This window comes from Papilio machaon, chromosome Z (assembly GCF_912999745.1).
Source record: "Papilio machaon chromosome Z, ilPapMach1.1, whole genome shotgun sequence".
Taxonomy (NCBI): domain Eukaryota; kingdom Metazoa; phylum Arthropoda; class Insecta; order Lepidoptera; family Papilionidae; genus Papilio; species Papilio machaon.
In genome coordinates, this window is record NC_060016.1 from 416003 (window position 1) to 438305 (window position 22303).

Below are 22303 nucleotides of genomic sequence, written 5' to 3' on the forward strand. Positions count from 1 at the left end.
ATTAATCCAAACTAATTACAGAACTTTAAAATTTTCTGATTAAACTGTAGCTTTGTTTATAAGACGTTAGGCACTCGAATGGTTTTGACGGATCACGTGATCAAGGTACTGCGAGTACCTTACCTCGAAAACGCCAGTGCTCACAGTAGAATATGGCGGCGATTTATGACGTCATATATTTCCCTAGGCTACTGCGGCAGTAAACTGGCAGTCCATAACGGAACGAATTTTTCTACAGTGATAGCACTGTGCAATGCTTGCAGTGCATATCGGAACATACCCTATAAGTATAATTATAAGTAAGTTGTCAACTCACATTATTTTCTAATTTCCACTCCTCCGAACCCCTAAACTCCATTCCCAATTTTTCTTTTCTTGGTTTTTCCTGTGGTGTTACTGCGTTGGTAGTCGTGACCTGTGGATTAAAAGAAAGTAAAATGAGTAGTGATCTATCCGAAACAACGTCTGAAGAAAGTTGTTCCCAGATGTCTGAAAGAGAGATTAATTGCGATTCAAACGCACAATTCCCTTCACCAGACCATGTTTTTACAGAGACACCGGCATATATTACTTGCAAGTTAGTACACACTGCTAAAAACAATATGAATGTTATTGCACTTTTTTCGTTGTCCTAAAACCGGATGGTTACAATGATTTAATTTGACCTTCGGGAATTAACTTAAAATCTATTAATAATATAATCAATACATCGCCGTCAGCATAAGCATTAATGAGTGTATGTGGCTATGTGATTACTTATGTACAAAGTTATATTCAAGCAAGCAATCACCTTTTTGTAACTTATTAAGTAAACAATTAAAAGGTCTATACAGGCCATAAAAAGTAGTAATTGATTAGAGACAAGGTGATTCAGACTGAATGTCCTACTGACCTCCCACGCTGATGCATTAAATACAACAAATTGCAATAGTATAAAATAATTGACTTCCACACTGCACCATATTAGCATATGTTTCTCAATAAAATGATTTTATGTAGTTTGGTTGTATTTCACACTAATCACATTTCTATGATTGTCATAAATATAAATAATAATAATTATCCTTTTGGTTTTTAGTTTAATGGCTTCCCAAACCTATCCGATGTCTCAGTCATCCAGTGAAGAAAATATAAAATCAGATGGTATGATGAACAGTCCCTTAAATTGTACTTTCATGTTACATATTTGGTATATTAATTTTACTAAGATTGTGAATGTTTAGATTAATGGATGTTTGTTAGAATGTATCTTCAAAACAGCTTGAAGGATTTAGGTGAAATTTGGCATATATGCAGAACATAGTCTGGAAGAACTCATAGGCTACTAATGAAGTTTTTATTTTGAATTCAATGCAGTTGGAGTCGCAGGCAAAAGCTAGTGATTAATATTTCTAACTCATTTTAGCTACAGCACAGACAGACATTACCTTTCCTAAGAATCTTCCGGAATCAGTTCAAAAAATTCTAAATACATATTCTATATGTTCAGAGGTAACAAATATTTTCTACTTTAAAGTATTTATTTAAAATATTATTTATATTTATACTACTGTGTATCAATTGTTAGGACAAACCTAACAATTAAAATTTCTGGATAATGTACCAAAACCTCATTTCTAGCAAAAGTCTAAGACAAAGTTGCGTTCTACCGGAGAGGAAGTGGATAATTCTGATAATCCTGAATGTGTGCAACAGCAAAATTACGACTATGATTTGCCATCGCCGCCATATTCCGATTTCGATTGCCAACTGGTAAGTTTGAATTTACGAAAATTTGTAAAGATAAACAAAAATTTAAATATTAAGTAAATGTTCAATGTCATGTGCAAATCATTGTGAGCTTTGAAAATGGATAACAAGGCTTTGATAAATTATACTTGTTGTTAATCAATAATCAATTCTTATTTTAGGTAGAGCCTCAGGATTATGTGCCGGAGGATCCAAACATGTATGCTATTGAGCATGAAGCCAATTCAAACAATGAAATCTAAAGAAGTTATCAATTTGTACTAGTTTTTAATGCCTTCACACATAATATTGTGTCTGTTTCTGTTTTTTTTTCTTGTTCTGTTTTGCCATAAGATAACGTAGAGGATGACAATATGTGTTACAACAATCAAACCCAATGTTACATGATTGCGGATATTTTTTTTTTTTTCATTTAAATGTAGTAGACTACAGGGGTAAAAGTACAATTTCTCCTTTTCTAATACACCTTTTTCTATTAAACATAACAAAGTCTTTCATACAAAATAGTTAATACATAATACATATTTTATAGGTAAAGGACAGGTCTCTATTTGTGATATTAATGCATAAAACCTTAGATAAATGTTGGCATTAATAATGTCTTAGTGTTAAAATATAACATAGCAGTATTTGATTAGTGTAAGAAAAAATGACTGATTATCTTTTATTTTTCTGAAGTTTTGAATAATAGATTTCTTTAAATCTTCATTTGATTTATTAATTCGTTTTGTCTTAGGATAGGAAATAGTTCTTATCCTTAAAAATAAGTTGATGATATAAATTAGAAGGATACACCTTTTCTACACATATTAAACCATTTTACCTCGTGTTGATTGACAAATGTGTTGATTGTACCTCATATTATAAATTAAAATACTACAATTTGTTCCAATTATTTGCATTTGATTTTTTGTTTATTAAATGTGATTTAGAAAGTGTTTATTGCAAATTTGTTTTTTGTTGTTGTGTAACAGTTACTTGTTGTTGATAGACTTTTGGGATAAAAATGATAGTTAAGATGATTGTCTCAAAAATTTGTAACTGTATGTTGATTTTTTCTAAATAAATATTATATTTGTAATGTTATATATTTTGATTTACCTTAGTACCTGTCCTTACAATTTATTGGAATCGATCGAATCAATGAAAGTCTGACAAAAGCCTTTAGGCGTGGGTAACTAAACTAAAATTGATGACATGCAGATCAGCTCACAATTCGCTTATGTGAAGCTGATCAGTGAACCGGCTTGAAGACTAGTTCAGTTTGTACCGGCTTAGAGCCATGATTGGTCGCTCTGCGACTCGGCTGACTCGCTGCTCTTCGGCACGCAAAGTTATAGGTAGGTACATCTCGTTGAGCCGCAGCTCAAGCCTATGTGAGCTGGATATTGGTACCGGTTCAGAATTGATCTACACACACCTAATGACCTTCGATAAGCACTGGATAAATACTAACGACCAATTATTTTTACGATTAACTTTAAAATTCAAGTTTTATAGTTAACTAACTATTCTAACAAGCCAACAATGGCTGCCTGAACTATCAAACCAATATCCAAAATTCATTAGTATAGTTGAAATAAGAAGCCGAATATGCGACTTATTGTTGTGTTTTTTGCGACATGGTTGTCAAAGGTAAAAAAAGTATAAACATTGCATCTAACAGGAAGATAATATACTTTGTTTACTTACATCCTCAAATAGCTTTTAATTCTGCACTAAGTTATACCATTAGGTGGCTAATTTTAGGTATAAGTGGTAAATTCTATCGAAAAATAATTTTGCATTTACAATGCTCATAAGACCATTATGAAATAAAGTTACGTGGCCAATGGTACTTTATTCTATATTTTAGGTAGACCTTTAATAAAATGAAAAAATGCTATGAATAATTATTTATATGAAATAAGCGCAGCAGTCGGGTTTGCGTAGAGTGAGGGGCGCGGTCACTTCAGCAACATGACGTCGCACCAGCTGACAACGCCGTACGACGAGATAGCACCAATGGAAGCCGAGGATGGGTTCCAAACATCCACCATAATCGCCGGCCTCATGCCGGACTCGTTCGGTGAAATGTTCAACTTCCTAGACGGTGATAGTTTCGGCATAGGTTTGTGACTTTTTTTGTCCAAAATATATAAATTCTCACTTGACAACCAATACGCTTCTTTATGTCGTTTGTTGTTACGTCTCACCTTGGCTGTCTACAATATTGAAGGAGACGAAAGGACACGGTATATGACTGCTGTGGTTAGTCTATGTAGATTAATTCTAATAGGCAATCTAACGATTAGGACCAATGCACGAGTTCGTTTACGGCTGGCAGGCGATAGTTAACACGATGAGCATGAAGAACAACGTGGAGGTCCGTAAGCGAGCAGGGCTGCAGCGCTTCGCTCTCGCCGGCATCAATGGCATCACGCTCATCTCGCACATCGGCGTCACAGAGATAATGATCAATGGGACACGCTCTTACTGCTTTGGCGGTGTCTCGCGACCGCCTGGACGTCGCAGCGTCATATGCAAGGTTACATTTGAATAGATTCATGTTGTTCGATAAAAAGCTTTGAAAAAACATTGATTAGGACCTTCGATTGATACATGATAGAAGATAAATGTATGTTCGTCTAACGTCACCTCTTATAAAGCATGCATGCAATCAACAAATGCCATCTTCATTTCATTTTAATTTCCTGGAATGTTATAGCATAATCAGTAGACCTTTTCAGTTTTTTTTAATGATTACAACTTAATTATTTGCTCTGTAGTACTACATATACTTATGTTTTGTATGTGCAGGGTGCGATGTACCAGGAGGGTAGGTTCTCATGCCGAGTGCCGTTCCTGCGCTACCCGACCATGCTCGGTTACCGTTACTGCATTGACAAGTACGCTGCAGTCAACACTCTAGATGGTACCTACAAAAGTGAGTGCACTACCAAGTGATCATAATTCATTTGCATAATTTCCCTAAGGCTATACTTGAAATTGTATAATACAAATAAAGTTTGTGGCAAATATATCCATCAATTTGAGTGTCATTCTGTGTGACAGCTACGTATTGCGCTCGAGGGGAGTCTGTGCCTAAGTTCCACTACGACTACATCTGCGAGCGGCGGGACGTCAAGATCAAACACGTGAACATGACGGATCCAAACGAACGGTTTAATGTACGCAACCCGGTGGTGCGCCGTGCGGAGTACTACAGGGCGCCCTACGACATTCTGAAGGCCTGTCCCGACTGGTCGGTTACATATTCTCACTAAATAAAATAATTAGGGAAGCCACTATTGTAATCGTTCAATTTGTTGACTGAAAATCTTTCTCTAGCAGACTTTTTAGCCTTACCTAAACGTAGCAAACCAAGGTTAACAAGTTGGTTTCTAAATTGATCATGATCAGTGTGACAATTACGTTAAGATTACGATGCAAAGTTTTCTATAGCGGAAATATAGAAGATTTGTCATGTCAATACAGGTACGGTTGCAACCTGCGCATCGCTCCGGAGTCCATGCACCAGGAGCTACCAGCCGCGCTGCTCGACGCCAACGAGACCGCATTCGTCGGCCACGGTGGAAAGTACTGGCTCGCTCTCTACTACACACAGGTCTCGCACTATTTCAAGCTTTACCTCCTATTATTCTCCTTAGTCGTATAAGTATTGCAGTCTTCAAAGTAGAACCATCTTAGTTCGTAAAGAGCACCCACTGCTCTGACCAAGAGTGTCGGGACGTTATTGCTCTCTGTATCGAGCGCAGACATATTTCAAGAAGTCTTGACCGACGTCTTATTACTAGACGAGACGTTTAGAGAATGAAACAATAGAATGAACCCTTGAAACCGTCTTTCCACAATGATCTTTGATTTTTACTATTTTGTGCTTCTCAAACCAGACTAAGTACTCAATTTTAATACATATATTGTCTAAAAACAGCATAAATCATAATTTCAGCTCGCGACTTACGCGATATATTTCCAAGCTCATGGCGAGTACCCGTGGCAGTCGAACCGGCCTATTGTCTCTGTTGATAAAGGTTTGCTACACGTTTTAATCATGTATAGAATTCAGATATAAAATATAATAAAAAAGATAATTAGTTCGCGTTTTTGATTGAGATTTATGACTATATATAGATATATATATATATATACTAACCTCGTTACATTTGTGCAGGCGGGATATGGGAGCAACTACTGAAGGCTAACATCGGTCCGGACATGAACCTGCACTACAATCTAAACGGCATCTTCAACCGCTACCCTGGTGGAAACGTTGCACCAGATCTGATGCGTAACGAAGGACAGGTTTGATAGTGTTACTTAATTTTACAAATTAATAAAAAGTACTCTTCCCAATACTCAAGGTTAAATGTTGCAGTATAAGTATTCAGTAATAGAGAAAGTTTTTTTTATCTTGTTCACAGGTGCAGCCAGCCAACTTCAGGTCTGAGAGCCGCGACGGCGCGCCAGAGGACCTCATCATTGGTAACGCGCATCTCGTCAACGGACCTGGTATGCTATCTATAAATAATTAAGATGCCTGATAAACTTTTATTAATTCTACCATTTAGAGTGTTAATTTCCAGAACTAAAGCTAAGGCTATTTTTCAGGTGCGGAAACGGGAAGTGCCAATTACAATAAATTCCTACACGATTCCCAAGTACAAGGCACTTTCGACCACGCTAAGAATATATAATACAGTATAGTATTTGATTCGATTTTTATTTCAATAAAATGTATTTACATAGTTTTGAATTTTATTGTAGTACTGCCTATGAATACATCTTGATAAACGTTTTCAGGGCGAAATTATTTTTTAAATGATTTAAAAAACACAATGATTGAAAATGGTTGACTGTGTTTTCATTCTCACCTCCGTGAAGTTGGCCCCCTCACTTTAATTTTTTTAACTTTTTTTTACGCAAATCGTTTGAGAATCGTTTGAGAGGGTTTGAGAGAAAAGAAATATCGTTTGAGAGTTCCTACTTTCTCCGTAAAAACAATTTCAAATTCTAGTGTGAAGTTGGCCCCCTCACTTTACTTTTTTTTAATTTTTTTCAATGCGAATCGTTAGAGAGTCGTTTGAGAGGCATTAAGAGAAAAGAAATATCGTTTGAGAGTTTTTACTTTTTCTGTAATAAATATTTTAATTCTGGGCTTCGAAAGTTACAAATCGATTTTCCTTTTTTTCCGAATTAAATATGGCAATCATGCACTTGGACGTTTAAAATTTATTGTGTAGGTAGAGAATGGTAAGAGAGTGATAGAGAGAAAAGAGAAATCGTTTGAGAGTTAATACTTTTCCTGAAATAAATATTTCAATTTCTGAATCGAAAGTAACAAATCAATTTTCCTTTTTTCCGAATTAAATATGGCAATCATGCACTTAGACGATTCAAATTTATGGTGTAGGTAGAGAAAGGTAATGGAGTGATTGAGAGAAAACAGAAATCGTTTGAGAGTTAATACTTTTTTTGAAATAAATATTTCAATGTCGGAATCGAAAGTTACAAATCGATTTTCCTTTTATTTCGAATTAAATATGGCAATCATGCACTAAGACGTTTCAAATTTATTGTGTAGGTAGAAAATGCTTAGAGAGTGATTGAGAGAAAAGAGAAATCGTTTGAGAGTTAATACTTTTTCTTAAATATATATTTCAATGTCGGAATCGAAAGTTACAAATCGATTTTTCTTTTATTACGACTTAAATATGGCAATCATGCACAAAGACGTTTCAAATTTATTGCGTAGGTAGAGAATGCTTAGAGAGTGACTGAGAGAAAAGAGAAGTCGTTTGAGAGTTAATACTTTTTCTGAAAAATATATTTCAATGTCGGAATCGAAAGTTACTAATCGATTTTCCTTTTTTTCCGAAATAATTATGGCAATCATGCACTTAGACGTTTCAAATTTATTGTGTAGGTAGAGAATGATTAGAGAGTGATTGAGAGAAAAGAGAAATCGTTTGAGAGTTAATACTTTTCCTGAAATAAATATTTCAATTTCTGAATCGAAAGTAACAAATTAATTTTCCTTTTTTCCGAATTAAATATGGCAATCATGCACTTAGACGCTTCAAATTTATGGTGTAGGTAGAGAATGGTAATAGAGTGATTGAGAGAAAAGAGAAATCGTTTGAGAGTTAATACTTTTTCTGAAATATATATTTCAATGTCGAAATCGAAAGTGACAAATCGATTTTTCTTTTATTACGACTTAAATATGGCAATCATGCACTAAGACGTTTCAAATTTATTGTGTAGGTAGAGAATGCTTAGAGAGTGACTGAGAGAAAAGAGAAATCGTTTGAGAGTTAATACTTTTTCTTAAATAAATATTTCAATTTCGGAATGGAAAGTTACAAATCGATTTTCCTTTTATTTCGAATTAAATATGGCAATCATGCACTAAGACCTTTCAAATTTATTGTGTAGGTAGAGAATGGTAAGAGAGTGATTAAGTGAAGAGAGAAATCGTTTGAGAGTTGATACTTTTCCTGAAATAAATATTTCAATATCGGAATCGTAAGTAACAAATCGATTTTCCTTTTTTCCGAATTAAATATAGCAATCATGCACTTAAACGATTCAAATTTATGGTGTAGGTAGGGAATGGTAATAGAAAGATTGAGAGAAAAGAGAAATCGTTTGAGAGTTAATACTTTTTCTGAAATATATATTTCAATGTCGGAATCGAAAGTTACAAATCGATTTATTTTTATTTCGAATTAAATAGGGCAATCATGCACTTAGACGATTTAAATTTATGGTGTAGACAGAGAATGGTAAGAGAGTGATTGAGAGAAAAGAGAAATCGTTTGAGAGTTAATACTTTTCCTGAAAAAAATATTTCACTGTCGGAATCGAAAGCTACAAATCGATTTTCCTTTTTTTCGAATTAAATATGGGAATCATGAGGATAAACGATTCAAATTTATTGTGTAGATAGAGAATGGTTATAGATTGATTTAAAGAAAAGAGAAATCGTTTGAGAGTTAATACTTTTTCTAAAATAAATATTTCAATTTTTGAGATTTGTAAGTTTTTGAAAATCGATTTGTTACTTACGATTCCGAAATTGAAATATTCATTTCAGGAAAAGTATCTACTCTCAAACGATTTCTCTTTACTCTCAATCACTGCCTAATCATTCTCTACCTATACAAAAAATTTGAAACGTCTAAGTGCATGATTGCCATAATTATTTCGGAAAAAAAGAAAAATCGATTAGTAACTTTCGATTCCGACATTGAAATATATGTTTCAGAAAAAGTATTAACTCTCAAACGATTTATCTTTTCTCTCAATCACTCTCTAAGCATTCTCTACCTACACAATAAATTTGAAACGTCTTAGTGCATGATTGCCATATTTAATTGGTAATAAAAGGAAAATCGATTTGTAACTTTCGATTCCGACATTGAAATATTTATTTCAAAAAAAGTATTAACTCTCAAACGATTTCTGTTTTCTCTCAATCACTCTATTACCATTCTCTGTCTACACCATAAATTTAAATCGTCTAACTGCATGATTGCCATATTTAATTCGGAAAAAAGGAAAATCGATTTATTACTTTCGATTCAGAAATTGAAACATTTATTTCAGGAAAAGAATTAACTCTCAAACGATTTCTCTTTTCTCTCAATCACTCTCTAAGAATTCTCTACCTACACAATAAATTTGAAACATCTTAATGCATGATTGCCATATTTAATTCGTAATAAAAGGAAAATCGATTAGTAACTTTCGATTCCGACATTGAAATATATTTTTCAGAAAAAGTATTAACTCTCAAATGATTTCTCTTTTCTCTCAATCACTCTCTAAGCATTCTCTACCTACACAATAAATTTGAAACGTCTTAGTGCATGATTGCCATATTTAAGTCGTAATAAAAGAAAAATCGATTTGTAACTTTCGATTCCGACATTGAAATATTTATTTCAGAAAAAGTATTAACTCTCAAACGATTTCTCTTTTCTCTCAATCACTCTCTTACCATTCTCTACCTACACAATAAATTTGAAACGTCCAAGTGCATGATTGCCATATTTAATTCGGAAAAAAAGGAAAATCGATTTGTAACTTTCGATGCCCAGAATTAAAATATTTATTACAGAAAAAGTAAAAACTCTCAAACGATATTTCTTTTCTCTTAATGCCTCTCAAACGACTCTCTAACGATTCGCATTGAAAAAAATAAAAAAAAGTAAAGTGAGGGGGCCAACTTCACACTAGAATTTGAAATTGTTTTTACGGAGAAATTAGGAACTCTCAAACGATATTTCTTTTCTCTCAAACCCTCTCAAACGATTCTCAAACGATTGGCGTAAAAAAAAGTTAAAAAAATCAAAGTGAGGGGGCCAACTTCACGGAGGTTTCATTCTCACTCCAACTTTTATATAAATTTTCCCGCCCATTCCGTAAAACACAGATTTTTTACAAAGAGTATAAACAATCACCAATCATAGATTAAAATGCCACAAATGGAAAACCTACTTACACAACTAATTTCTTATAATGGCAACAGCAATTTCATGACAAAAAGTGTGTTACCATGGCATTGACATTATTGACTTGTTGAGTATTGAATATTGATTGAGTATCGTCGAATCGTCAAAGTATTTTATTGTAATGGCGATGTTACTTTTGAGTACCTGGTAATTTATTTAGTACAACTGCGACTTTACCTAGTCCGTTTCTCTATAGTCAAAGTACATAATAGAAAGGTCATTCAAAAGGTCTTCTGAACTTCTATTATTATCTTACTAATATTATAAATGCGAATGTTTGGATGGATGTTTGTTTAAAGGTTTCTCCGGATCGGATCTTGATAAAATTTAGCATAGTGGTAGAGCATAGAGTGGAAGAACACATAGGCTGCTAATAAAGTTTTGTTTTTTAATTCCTTGCGGACGGAGTCGCGGGCGATAGCTTAGTAGTCATAAATCTGAGACCATAAAGAGATTTTTAATCCTGCTGAAATTGAGTCTTTTTTTTATAAAATTCCGAAAATATCAATTTTTGGAAGAACTTTATTACCTGTGTTTCATTTTTCAATTACTCAAAAGTTATCTGTGCTCTTGTCTTACATCCTCACTTCCTTCCTCTGTGCCATTTCTTCCATTCCATATTTATGTACTCGATTTCTTGCGATGGATGGAGATGAATAGTTTTAATTAACAGTTTTATCGTGTCCTTGCACTATAACAAGTAATTTGTATAGGATTGTAAAACTCAAAACAGTATTAAGCGATTTCTAACACAATTCAGAGATCCGCGTATATATTGGCAGCGCTAAAGCAGTGACCTTATTTTAATTTCTTCATTACTGCAACGATTGTTACGGTTTACAATATCGATTTTAGTCTTTTTTGTGCAAGATTATTGTTTTATGCCGTTCGATTTATCAGTGTGTGAAGGTACGGGCGTTGAAGAGGCAATTTTTTTGTGCGGTAGTGTCAATTAAGGTGGGTATTAGATAATATAAAGCTAAAGTGATAAATAGTATGACCTCTTGTGTATACAATAATGTAACGTTTTTGTGTCTATAAATATAAATAGCAGCTGTAATCACTGCGCACCAGCGCACGACCATGATGTCTATATTCAAACTGAACAATGAAAAATACTTTCCAATAATGTTGTAGTAAGGTATATTGTACTAAATCATTGATATTTACTGTTACTTGCACAAAAATGTATACGATCATAAAACTCATTTATTGGTGCAAGCCAATTCATACAAGATTGAAAAATAAAGTACTAATTCCTTGAAATGTGATGTATAATCAGATGGGGTCAAACCTTACTCAACATGCCTGTTTTTGCTGTAGAAATGACAAACAACAATAACAGTTGTCTTAAAAATCTAAACTAAATGGCTTTAGATAAAACAATTGCTTGATACAAGTATTACATTATTAAAAAGCAAAAAATTTAAACATGAAGGTCATCTGATTTGTGATATGTATTGTCATAATGGCAGGATCTAGTGAATCCAATGAAATGACCCACTTTGCTAAAAAAAAAATATCAATATTATTTGATAAACCTTTTGTAGAGCTATATTGTGTCACATAATTACTATTTACCATTTTTGTGTTATGTAAATAATTCAAAATTACTTGATAAAAGAGGTCACGAATGTGGTATGCTATAAGAAATTAATCTTAAATGAAACAACTACTGGACTACATCACTATGACATCAAAAGAAAGGAATGGGTGTTATATATATGTCCGTGAAGTTAGTGGAGTAATAATTAGACTCAAAATATAATAATTTTCTTTTTTGTACAGATTGAGCCGTGTCTTGGGGAAAAAGCACCCCGGGCACTACGGTGGCCCCAGATACACCTGTGCCAGCGCCCCATCCACCCGGTAAGTTCACTTAAAAAGAAACTCTAATTATTCTTAAGTAATGATTTCTCTATAAATGAGATCTATGTATAAGGGAATAATTAGGAAATCTCAACTCTTTTTCGATGTTAAATGCCTTGATTTATTAAAGTCAGTTCAGTTCAGTTTCTTGATTACGGCTCTCCCTCAGCAGATTGGACGAGTGTTGAGTGTTTATTAAATTCTATTTAGTGTTTCATAAAAATAATGAATTTCCATTAGTTGGCAGATGTTTAGTTAGAAAATGTTTTGAAGCACTAATAGGCTGAGGGTTTGTTTAGGACAATGATGAAGCTTGTTGATCTTATTATTAATCTCAGTGATCAATAGCATAAGCAGTTATGTTTTATTGGAATAGTTATAAGATAAATAAATAATTTCTATGAACTAGTCATCATCTTGTTCAAATAAATAAATTGATATAATTAGACCACTTCTAATTATTATAAAACTAGCTTTTACCCGCGACTCCGTCCGCACGGAATAAAAAATAGAAAACGGGGTGAAAATTATCCTATGTCCGTTTCCTGGTTCTAAGCTACCTGCCCACCAATTTTCAGTCAAATCGATTCAGCTGTTCTTGAGTTATAAATAGCGTAACTAACACGACTTTCTTTTATATATATAGATATGATAGACTAGCATTCTGTCATATAATGCATATGAAAACCTTCACTTTAGTGAACTTATAGCCTTTTGTAGCTTATTTTTGTTCAAATATTGGAATTTATTCGTTATATATTTGTACAAATAGATTGGTCTAGCCGCTTAGGTTATAGGGCTATAACCCAAGCAGCTAGACCAATCTTGTGGGGTTATATGTATTCCCAAAGTCAGATCAGGGATCAGGGATCCCCAAATTATTTTGGACAAGTGACCCCTTTTCCTAAATGAACTGTTACCTCAGTCCCCCATGGCCAAATTACCTTCTTTTAAGATCAATTATTATTATTATTTGTATCATTCTTATTTAGGTCAATAGAAGAAGACACAGTAAGAATTTAAGTTTGATATGAACCACTTTGGTAATCCCTGGTTAAGATTATCATGTTTTGTATAATTTTGCGCCTTATATTTTCATTCATATTTAGATACATGATGACAACATTATTTATAAAATATAATATTGGAATGCCACAGCAATGAGCTCATAGAGAACAATAATTATTGTTATTCTGTATTATAGTTTTAAAAAGATAACCTTTGATTGCTGGTCACAAAGAAAAGTTTTGGTATTGCTGTTCTTAGATTGTTAAGGGCTCTAACCGCCATATTAATTTAAAGCAGTAAATGTATTATGTCATATACATTGAAACAGAACATCTTGTAAATTATATATTACAATGGGTGTTTTTACGGAAGAAAGATAGAGAAAGAAAGCATTTAATTAACTTTATCATAGAATTCTACTGCCAAGACACTTCTTTTAAAATTGTTGTCTCTGTTTTGAAAGAAAATGAAAAGGATGGCAATATGTATTAATATCATGATAGTGGAAATACACAGAAGGGTTAGCTTGTGTTTTGATAGCAGTCACTGAGACATAGGTAGTTCAGTTGTTCTAAACAAAACATGGTTGTCACCGGCTGTTAAAGGAATTACGTAGCGTGAAAATGACGCGGGGCCTCTCGCCTTGTAATAATAGCAATTTGAACAGTACCGTTAACCAATCAATTATTGTTATTCATATGCACCTCAGCCATTTATACTTGTTCTTTTATAAAATGTATGGACAATACATAGATCTTTTATTGGTAGATTTATATTTTGCTTTTATATAAGTCAGAAGTCTCGTGCTACCATCTATGTGTGTGATAAACTAAAAAACTACTTAACCTAACACTATGTAATTGCTTTTTCGGATATAGTTTAGTCTAATTTAAAAGATAGCTTAGTTTTTTCGATTTATAGCAATACCTGTTGAATAGTGTTGTTTTCGTTATATTTTTAAACCTTTTACTTGCACTATGACATTATTTTTTAATATTAAAACGTTTGACATTGACATGACTTTGGCATTTGCAATGACCGTCCGTTTTATTAATAAATAAATTTTGGTTGATTATTTACTGAAGACAAATTAATTATAATATCATTAATTACAATCAATTAATTAATGAATGTGTTTAATTAATAATTTAAAGTAATTTTTAATTGTATAATCTAAATGACGTCATTATGTACTTTCATTGCGTCATCTATATAGTGAAAACACTCCAGTTGTATTATGAAATATAAACATTATTGAGGGCTATTTATGATATTTATGTAAAGTATATTGACTATGCTAACTCATCATCAACCTGCCCTTATCCCTATGGAGAGTCGGCACAGTATGTATTATTCCTCCATTCATCTCTATTGACTATGCTAACTAATTGTATATAATACATTCATACATTTCTTATATAGTCACATTTTTACCCTGTGTTTACATTGGTAGTGATTAATAGTACTTTTCGAGGCAATGAACGTTAGAAGACGTAGTGAGCTGACGTTACTCATAATCGTAATAATAATACTATTGTTGTTTTTGTTTATTTTTGATCTACAGAAATAAAAAAAAGTGAATGATGAATACTTATATAGATTTTAATGGTTTTTTTATTAGATTTTTTTTTGTTTTAACATGTGACTTGTTTGTTGTAATAAAGGTGGGTGATGAGCGGCGCGCGTGTTGTTGCAGGGGTGCTGGAGATGACGGGCAGCGACAGTGTCCGCTTCAGCGGGCACACCCTTGATAAGGCCACCAAGGCCAAAGTCACCCTAGAAAACTTCTACACGAATCTCATTGCCCAGCACTATGAGAGGAAACAGAGGTATGGATACAAACAACTCTCATATAGTGCGTTATGCACTACTTGTCCATTATTCTTGAAGAAGGGTAGGTTTTTTTTATAACGAATTAGCTTTTCTACGCTTCTTCTTTCGCGTGGTATAAATGATAAGTTGTACGTAGAAACAAACATACATCAATCCAAACTTTCGCATTATATATTAGTATGATAAACTAGTAATTAACCAAGATCTCTCCACATATTAAGTAGTTGAAATACTACGAGTTCACATTAGTACGTAAATATCAAAGTGACATTGGACGTGAACCGCAAAGTGGCATTTATATTTAGTATTCTTTTAAGCATTGACGGTTACCTTGCTTCTGTTCAGGATCGTTTAATACGGATTTTTTTTTAATTCATATATTTACTTAATTTTATACTATCTCAAATAGATTTATTATTGTATGCTTGTTGATTGTTTTTGCACATTTTCCTTTAACATTTTAATAGTGTGTATTGTTTTGTTAAGACTGGAAAAACTCGAGGAGTCTCTCAAAGATGAGAATCTCACAGAGAGTCAGAAGCAGGAGAAGCGGCAGCAGCACGCGCAGAAAGAGACCGAATTCCTAAGGCTGAAGCGATCGCGTCTCGGCGTTGAAGACTTCGAGCCGCTAAAGGTTTGTCATCAGTCCAGTATCTCTGGTATCCTCCTAATTAAAGTACTTATTAATATCCCCCCAACCCCAGCTTACAACCATGTCCCCCCATATCCCTTTGATACGATTCAACCGTATTAAAAATAGCCACAAAATGTTTAAATGTTGACAGGTAATAGGGCGTGGTGCGTTTGGCGAGGTGCGGCTCGTGCAAAAGAAAGACACCGGTCACGTGTATGCTATGAAAATACTAAGGAAAGCGGACATGCTTGAAAAAGAACAGGTGACACAATTATTTGAATATTTTTGAATAATCAATGCTTTGTGGTAAAGCCTTCTTAGCATTAAAAAAAACTAGCTACTTATTGGGTTTTAAAATGTTACAGGTGGCCCACGTGCGAGCTGAACGCGATATCCTTGTTGAGGCTGACCATCAGTGGGTGGTGAAAATGTACTACAGCTTCCAAGACCCCATGAACCTGTACCTCATCATGGAGTTCCTACCTGGAGGCGATATGATGACGTTGCTCATGAAGAAAGATACTCTAAGCGAGGACTGTGCACAGTTCTACGTGGCCGAGACCGCGCTCGCCATTGACAGTATACACAAGCTAGGCTTTATACATAGGTAATATTAAAAAAAATCCTTCTCATATAGATTTCAACTATAAACAAACTAGATATAGCGCAATCAAGGCCTAAAGAAAAATAACTAGAACATTTTAACTGCAAATAATTAGAGAAGTTAACTCAAATTTTGCTTAAACAATGTCAAGATGTCATCTCGCACTAATGACCAACTTTTACATTGTCACTTACCTTTATTTGTAGTTAACTTTTAAATATAAAGAAACACAATTTCGTGCAACATTTCAGAGACATAAAGCCTGACAACTTGCTATTAGACGCTCGTGGGCATATCAAGTTGAGTGACTTCGGACTATGTACCGGTCTGAAGAAGAGCCACCGCACAGATTTCTACCGCGACTTGTCGCGAGCCACTCCCTCCGATTTCAGTGAGTATCTACCACAATGGATTTACAACACGCAGTCAGGTCAGTGTTATAACATTATATTCCTTCCATAAATGTTATTTATAAGTTAAATATATGCCCCCCATACATTTCCCCTTTGCTGTTGTTAATACTCATTAAGGCAATGTAATTTGTTTGTATTATATTACCGATCAATATTACTTTATGTAATAATTGTAGAACATTTTAAATATATTTATATATTTATCCAATTTCTCTAATGGATGATTTAATTTTTTTTGTTTAGGAAATGTAATTTTTCATGTGGTCGGTAATATAACAAGCATTTTTTAATTAACAATTTCATTAAAGTTTTTTTTTTTAACAATCAACAAGAGCTTCTATCTCGCATAAAATAAATTGGTCCTCTCACTATTGAGTAATTTCATTTCATATAGCACAATGTAAAACCTTTGATTTCCACTGTCATTTAACATTTACAAAAAAGATAATGTAGTACCACATCTTTTTCATATAAAACATATAACAATATGTTTGAATATAATTTGTTACCGGAGTGGAATTCAGCGGTTTTCATATGCTTGTACTTATTGTATGTATGGTGTAGTGTTATAAATTTTTGTGTGATTTGTCTCCAGTATCGACGTCATCTTCTGCGATGGATTCTAAACGTCGAGCCGAGTCTTGGAAACGTAATCGACGCGCGTTAGCCTATTCCACAGTCGGAACTCCAGATTATATCGCACCTGAGGTCTTCCTGCAGACAGGCTACGGTCCACAGGCTGATTGGTGGAGTCTCGGAGTTATCATGTTAGTATATATAACTGATACTGATGACCAAAGCCCCTCCCCCCAAACACATCCCCCTCTCACACTTCATCATCCATAATTCCGATAGCGATTAACAATAGTCATAAGGTGATAGTCTCAAAGTTTTAACAAACATGTCAAGTGTAGACAAAAAATAACCAAACAAAACCACATACTAACAAGTTTGATAACTGATAAAACATTTAATTTAAATTGTATGGATTAATGATTATTTTGTATATGTTACATAAATATTAAACTCTTCCCATACAATTTTCTTCCACAAGGTGTGCTGTTTATATTTATTATGTTTGTTTTATGCGAAACTTGTACACCATAAACAGTAAAAGCTAAGCGTCTGTTGGCTAATGCGAAAGAATTGTAGCGGTGTAGTGAATTTTAGATTATTTTTAGTAACTTCTTTTATTAGATATACATATCTAAGGTGGTGTCAAGGAGGTGACAATCATCAACTCACTATAATTCCCCCCCAAATTAGGGATGACTAGGCCATAGTCAACCAGCCCAGTGCAGGTTGACTTCACACATATTGAATTTCTTCTCAGATATGTGCAGCATCACGATGTTTTCCTTCATCGTAAAAACGTCGGATAAATGTACATATGTAAATCGAAAAACATATTGGTACATGGCGGGATTCGAACCCAGGACCTACAGATTACAAGTCAAGTGTTTAACCCCTGAGCCACTGACGCTCTAGGTGATAAATAAGCTAAATCATATAATGTTAATTCATAAACAAATTAATTTGTAGCAAATGCATTGCTTGCTGTTGCTGATGCGAACAGAACTTTTTTTAATATACGTTTTTTATTTATACTTTTATATTTTTAATTGAAAATATATATTTTTTTATTCTTGTTTGTATTAACTGTCTATTTTCCTCATTAGTTATTTTATTTTTGATATAATTTTTAATATATAATTCCTTTGAAAATTATTTTTAATTATCGCTGGTGATTTCCCTTCCTCTACACTTATCTTACATAGACTAAGATTTTGATAAGTAATTAGCGAATTTTAAAATTAATTTGTATTGTTCCTGCGGTGAAATTAAATATTATCTACTACTTATGTATACTCTACTTCGAAATGTATTGACTAATGTATTTATATTTATACTTCAATCTTATTAATATTATAAATGCGAATGTTTAAATGGATGGATGATCTCCGGAACGGTTGAACGGATCTCGATGAAATTTGGCATGGATGTGGAACATATTCTGGAAGATCACATAGGCTATTTATTAGGATTTTTTTATTTCAGCGCGGACGGAGTCGCGGGCGACAGCTAACGCTTTAATATAATATAAACTGTGCCTTGACAGCTTGCGTACTTTGAAATATACAGTAATAGGAACATATGTGGATGATCGTCTTTGTTTTACTTTGAGATATAGTATAGTACAATATAGTATTTTGAGAATATAATACAGTATAGTATAGTACATCTATATAAAATAGTATCTTACTAAATCTATTACAACAAAAACAAACATGTTATATTTTGATATATTAAATTAACTTGCTGATACTGTAAATTACTGTTGCGACAGTTGCATTAAAACATATTTAATTTACTTCCTTTCTTACCCATTGTTAGTCTGACATTACGCTGAAATTTTGATTTTAGTTTGACGTAATACGTAACACTATATGATCAGGTACGAGATGCTGATCGGATACCCGCCGTTCTGCTCGGAGTCCCCTCAGGAGACGTACCGCAAGGTGATGTCGTGGCGCGAGTCCCTCACCTTCCCGCCTGAGATACCGATCAGTGAGGACGCCAGGGAGACTATATTGCGCTTCTGCTCGGAACCAGATCGCAGGTAATATGAAAGTAACACAAACACAAAAGTGTTAATTCATAAAACAAATTGAACGACACCTCATTCTACTTCTTACTATTATTATAAATGCGTATGTTTAGATGGATGGATGTTTGTTAGAAGGTGTCTACGAAATGGCTGAATGGATCTGGATGAAATTTGGCATAGATTTAGGTCATAGCCTAGAACACATTGGCTACTAATTAAGTATTTTTTTTTAATTTTGCGTGAACGGAGTTGCGTGCGATAGATAGTTTTAGTGCATCGGTAAAATTGTAAGTTTGTAAGAACTTCACATTGGTAAGATTTTGGAATTTAATAAATAAATAGATACTCGCATCCATAACTAAAAGGGTTAGGTAAATAATGAATAATTGAATAATATACTGAATAATTGATGACCAAGTATAGTTGTCGACAGGCAGGCGACCGGCCTTAAAAACTTAAGCCAAAACTTTAAGGTTTATAAAACCTTGTGACCCTACCCGATGTGAGTGGGAAAAGGCCAGGGAGATGGTAACTGAATAATTGATGAATGAGCTTGAGCTTTGTGTCCGTACCGGGACATTCCGATAACATCATGTTAGTCGTGGGTTTATTTAAAAAAAATCCTTTGTCTATTAGACTGGGCTCTCAGCGCGGCATCGAAGACGTGAAGTCTGTGAACTTCTTCCGCGGCGTGGACTGGAGCCACGTGCGCGAGCGTCCCGCCGCCATCACTGTTGACGTGCGCTCCATAGATGACACCTCCAACTTTGACGACTTCCCCGATGTCAAACTGGAGATACGTGAGTACACAAACATTCTAATATGGTAGACGTCAGCGACAACAACGTCTGTTGTAAAAATGTGCCGGCTCCTTCGGTGCAATACCAAAGACCACACAGAAGACAGAAGTGGAATCAAGTTCGCATATAGTCTGATGATTAGGCGTACTTATAAGGAAAGGGAAGTGAATTTAATGGAGGCAGGAATGCATAGGAAGGGGATATATTCTCTTTCTGTGCGTTCTTCCTTCGCCGATTAAAGGTAGGCACCGCATCCGAAATTTCGGATGTCGTGACTGCTTGCTCGTTTTTAACCTCATGATATAAAAATATGGATTTATAGTAAATATAGTTTGTTTGTTTAAAAATCTGACTTGAATTTGATACATTATTTTATACATATTTCTCCTTAGTCGGTTAAATATGTTTTGAAACACGGAAAATTTGCAAACTTACTTCAGTCATTGATTTCATAAAAAAACTTTGTTTCTATTTTACCAAATATTGATTTTTATTTTTGTATATTTGAATCATAATCGAGTAAATTTTCTTGACAATAAAACACATGAATTTACGTTACAGCGGCGGCGCCTATATCACAAGAGGGCGAAGTGGCTTACAAAGATTGGGTTTTCATAAACTACACGTTCAAGCGCTTCGAGGGCCTGACGCAGCGCGGCACCCCTACCAAGAAATGAGCCTCCATCTCATAGAGAACGCTGCTGCCGGAGCCCGCAAGCTACACCGCCGCCGATACCACCCTGCCGACTGTAATCCACCCCCCGACCCCGCCCCTACCATCTCTCTCTCACCCCACCACCCCTCGCAACAGGCGGCCAACTCGCTCGGGTGTATTCGATTGTGCAGCATGTACTATACTGTGATTAACACAGTCGGTGTTCCAGTGATCACGTGTTAGAACTCAAACGTGTGCATTTTTATTATAAAACAATATATAATTACTAAATCAATACAAACACACAAATGTTATGATTGTTTGTAATTTTATTAGATGTGTTATTTGTAAGATATGTGTTGTGTAACAAGATGGTTGAAGACTTTCCGCCATTGATGCTGAGTGACTATCTCTCTCACTATGTTCTATCATTTTCCGTCGTAATCTGTACCGATTTCATTTAGAGCATTTCTAGTTATGTTATTCGAAGCTCACCTAGATTGTATAAAAACGATCATCAAAATTAATAAAAAAAAAAATGTATTTTTCGAATGGTGATTACATCTGTCTATTGCAAAGAATTATTTACATTTGACAGCAGCGAGATTTTCTTTATACACTATGTAGTTTACATATGAATTAATTGAAGGTTATTGTTGAGGTGAGTTTGAAGCGGCGCATCCCTGGCCCCTACTTTACATCTATTCATAACACCTCCTCCTAATATTATTTTTTTTAAATTATATGTAATTATTAATTATTTGCAATATGGCTTGTTAAGTGTTAGTCCATTCAAAAGGCATTTGTAACTCAACTGATGTCAAGAGTTTGGAAAATGTCTATCTGAATTTGTATAACTTAAGTTAAAATGTTTACTAACATATTTCAAAAAATACTAAGTGCCGTATCTCCCTTGCCATTTCAATTTGTTATTTCAAGGGCATTTATATATTATTTTTTTTTAATTCTAATGTAACACATGCATATGTAATACGGCTAAATTTGGAAGTGCTTGTTTTAATTGACATACATGTGTTATCGCACCGCGCCGCTTACCCGGTCCATATATATTTATGTATATAACTGTATAGTATTGTGTGGTTAGTACGCCAGCACTCACTTCACTTGGAATTCCGTCCAAAGGTTAAGTTACTGCCACAACATGAAGTTATTTAGACGACACTATTTCAGTTCTAAAAAAAATCAGTTGAAAAAACAAGCACGTCTGATTTAAAGGACAATTTTTAGATTAGTTTATTAATTGTTTATGTTTTTCAATGTACGCGACTCGTTTAATATTTTTCTTATTTTAGTTTCAAATGTGATACTTCACATAATTTCATTATATTGTATATAAAAGAACTATTTTGAACCAATAATAAAATTGAGAAATACCACATGTTAATTAAAATTACCGTAACATATGTCCAAATGACTTTAGAACATACAGAAAAATGTATATTGTTTAAACTTTCGTGAGACATCATAATTAATTAATTAAGAAACGGCTTAACTCACGTTTGATCGTCCGGTGACGGCACCGACTAGTTTCGGACCCGTCGGGGGTCCATCTTCAGGGCGAGTGTTTATTCCGAGGACTCAGTGCGAGAC

At 34.1% G+C, this 22303-nt stretch overlaps 3 protein-coding genes across 6 annotated transcripts; all 3 read left to right on the plus strand.

Moving 5' to 3' along the window:
* The first annotated feature begins 34 nt into the window (after positions 1–34).
* LOC106715946 lies at positions 35–2282 on the plus strand. Of its 2 annotated transcripts, none has more exons than XM_045686204.1 (5): positions 35–299; positions 1079–1143; positions 1406–1491; positions 1621–1752; positions 1911–2282. In XM_045686204.1, exons 1-5 carry the CDS (start codon positions 79–81, stop codon positions 1989–1991), a joined length of 585 nt encoding a protein of 194 aa, XP_045542160.1. In that variant the 5' UTR covers positions 35–78; the 3' UTR covers positions 1992–2282. The 2 variants fall into 2 exon arrangements, with proteins under 2 accessions (XP_045542160.1, XP_045542161.1); XM_045686205.1 differs by lacking the exon at positions 35–299 and adding an exon at positions 306–577.
* Positions 2283–3266: 984 nt separating this feature from the next.
* Positions 3267–6446, plus strand: LOC106715945. The gene is made up of 10 exons (XM_014509354.2): positions 3267–3384; positions 3682–3859; positions 4044–4276; positions 4549–4675; positions 4804–4993; positions 5227–5356; positions 5702–5783; positions 5924–6054; positions 6174–6261; positions 6361–6446. The coding sequence occupies exons 1-10, from the start codon at positions 3343–3345 to the stop codon at positions 6444–6446; spliced, it is 1287 nt and encodes a 428-aa protein (XP_014364840.2). The 5' UTR covers positions 3267–3342.
* Positions 6447–10848: 4402 nt separating this feature from the next.
* On the plus strand, positions 10849–21429 carry LOC106715944 (serine/threonine-protein kinase tricornered). Of its 3 annotated transcripts, none has more exons than XM_014509351.2 (11): positions 10849–11225; positions 12057–12137; positions 14810–14974; positions 15465–15612; positions 15764–15874; positions 15978–16219; positions 16468–16646; positions 17225–17396; positions 19085–19249; positions 19874–20037; positions 20599–21429. In XM_014509351.2, the coding sequence occupies exons 3-11, from the start codon at positions 14817–14819 to the stop codon at positions 20712–20714; spliced, it is 1455 nt and encodes a 484-aa protein (XP_014364837.1). In that variant the 5' UTR covers positions 10849–11225; positions 12057–12137; positions 14810–14816; the 3' UTR covers positions 20715–21429. The 3 variants fall into 3 exon arrangements, with proteins under 3 accessions (XP_014364837.1, XP_014364839.1, XP_014364838.1); XM_014509353.2 differs by having other exon boundaries at positions 16468–16607; XM_014509352.2 differs by having other exon boundaries at positions 14842–14974.
* Positions 21430–22303: the final 874 nt, after the last annotated feature.

Bases quoted from the DNA above. Each gene is read 5' to 3' on its own strand.
- LOC106715945 (XM_014509354.2), top strand. From the start codon at position 3,343: ATGCGACTTATTGTTGTGTTTTTTGCGACATGGTTGTCAAAG. The intron at 3,860-4,043 runs GTTTGTGACTTT...TCTAACGATTAG, and splicing joins CGGTGATAGTTTCGGCATAG to GACCAATGCACGAGTTCGTT. The intron at 6,262-6,360 runs GTATGCTATCTA...GCTATTTTTCAG, and splicing joins GCATCTCGTCAACGGACCTG to GTGCGGAAACGGGAAGTGCC.
- LOC106715944 (XM_014509351.2), top strand. From the start codon at position 14,817: ATGAGCGGCGCGCGTGTTGTTGCAGGGGTGCTGGAGATGACGGGCAGC. The intron at 16,220-16,467 runs GTAATATTAAAA...GCAACATTTCAG, and splicing joins AAGCTAGGCTTTATACATAG to AGACATAAAGCCTGACAACT. The intron at 16,647-17,224 runs GTCAGTGTTATA...ATTTGTCTCCAG, and splicing joins GATTTACAACACGCAGTCAG to TATCGACGTCATCTTCTGCG.
- LOC106715946 (XM_045686204.1), top strand. From the start codon at position 79: ATGGTTTTGACGGATCACGTGATCAAGGTACTGCGAGTACCTTACCTC. The intron at 300-1,078 runs GTAAGTTGTCAA...TTTGGTTTTTAG, and splicing joins CCCTATAAGTATAATTATAA to TTTAATGGCTTCCCAAACCT. The intron at 1,144-1,405 runs GTATGATGAACA...AACTCATTTTAG, and splicing joins AGAAAATATAAAATCAGATG to CTACAGCACAGACAGACATT.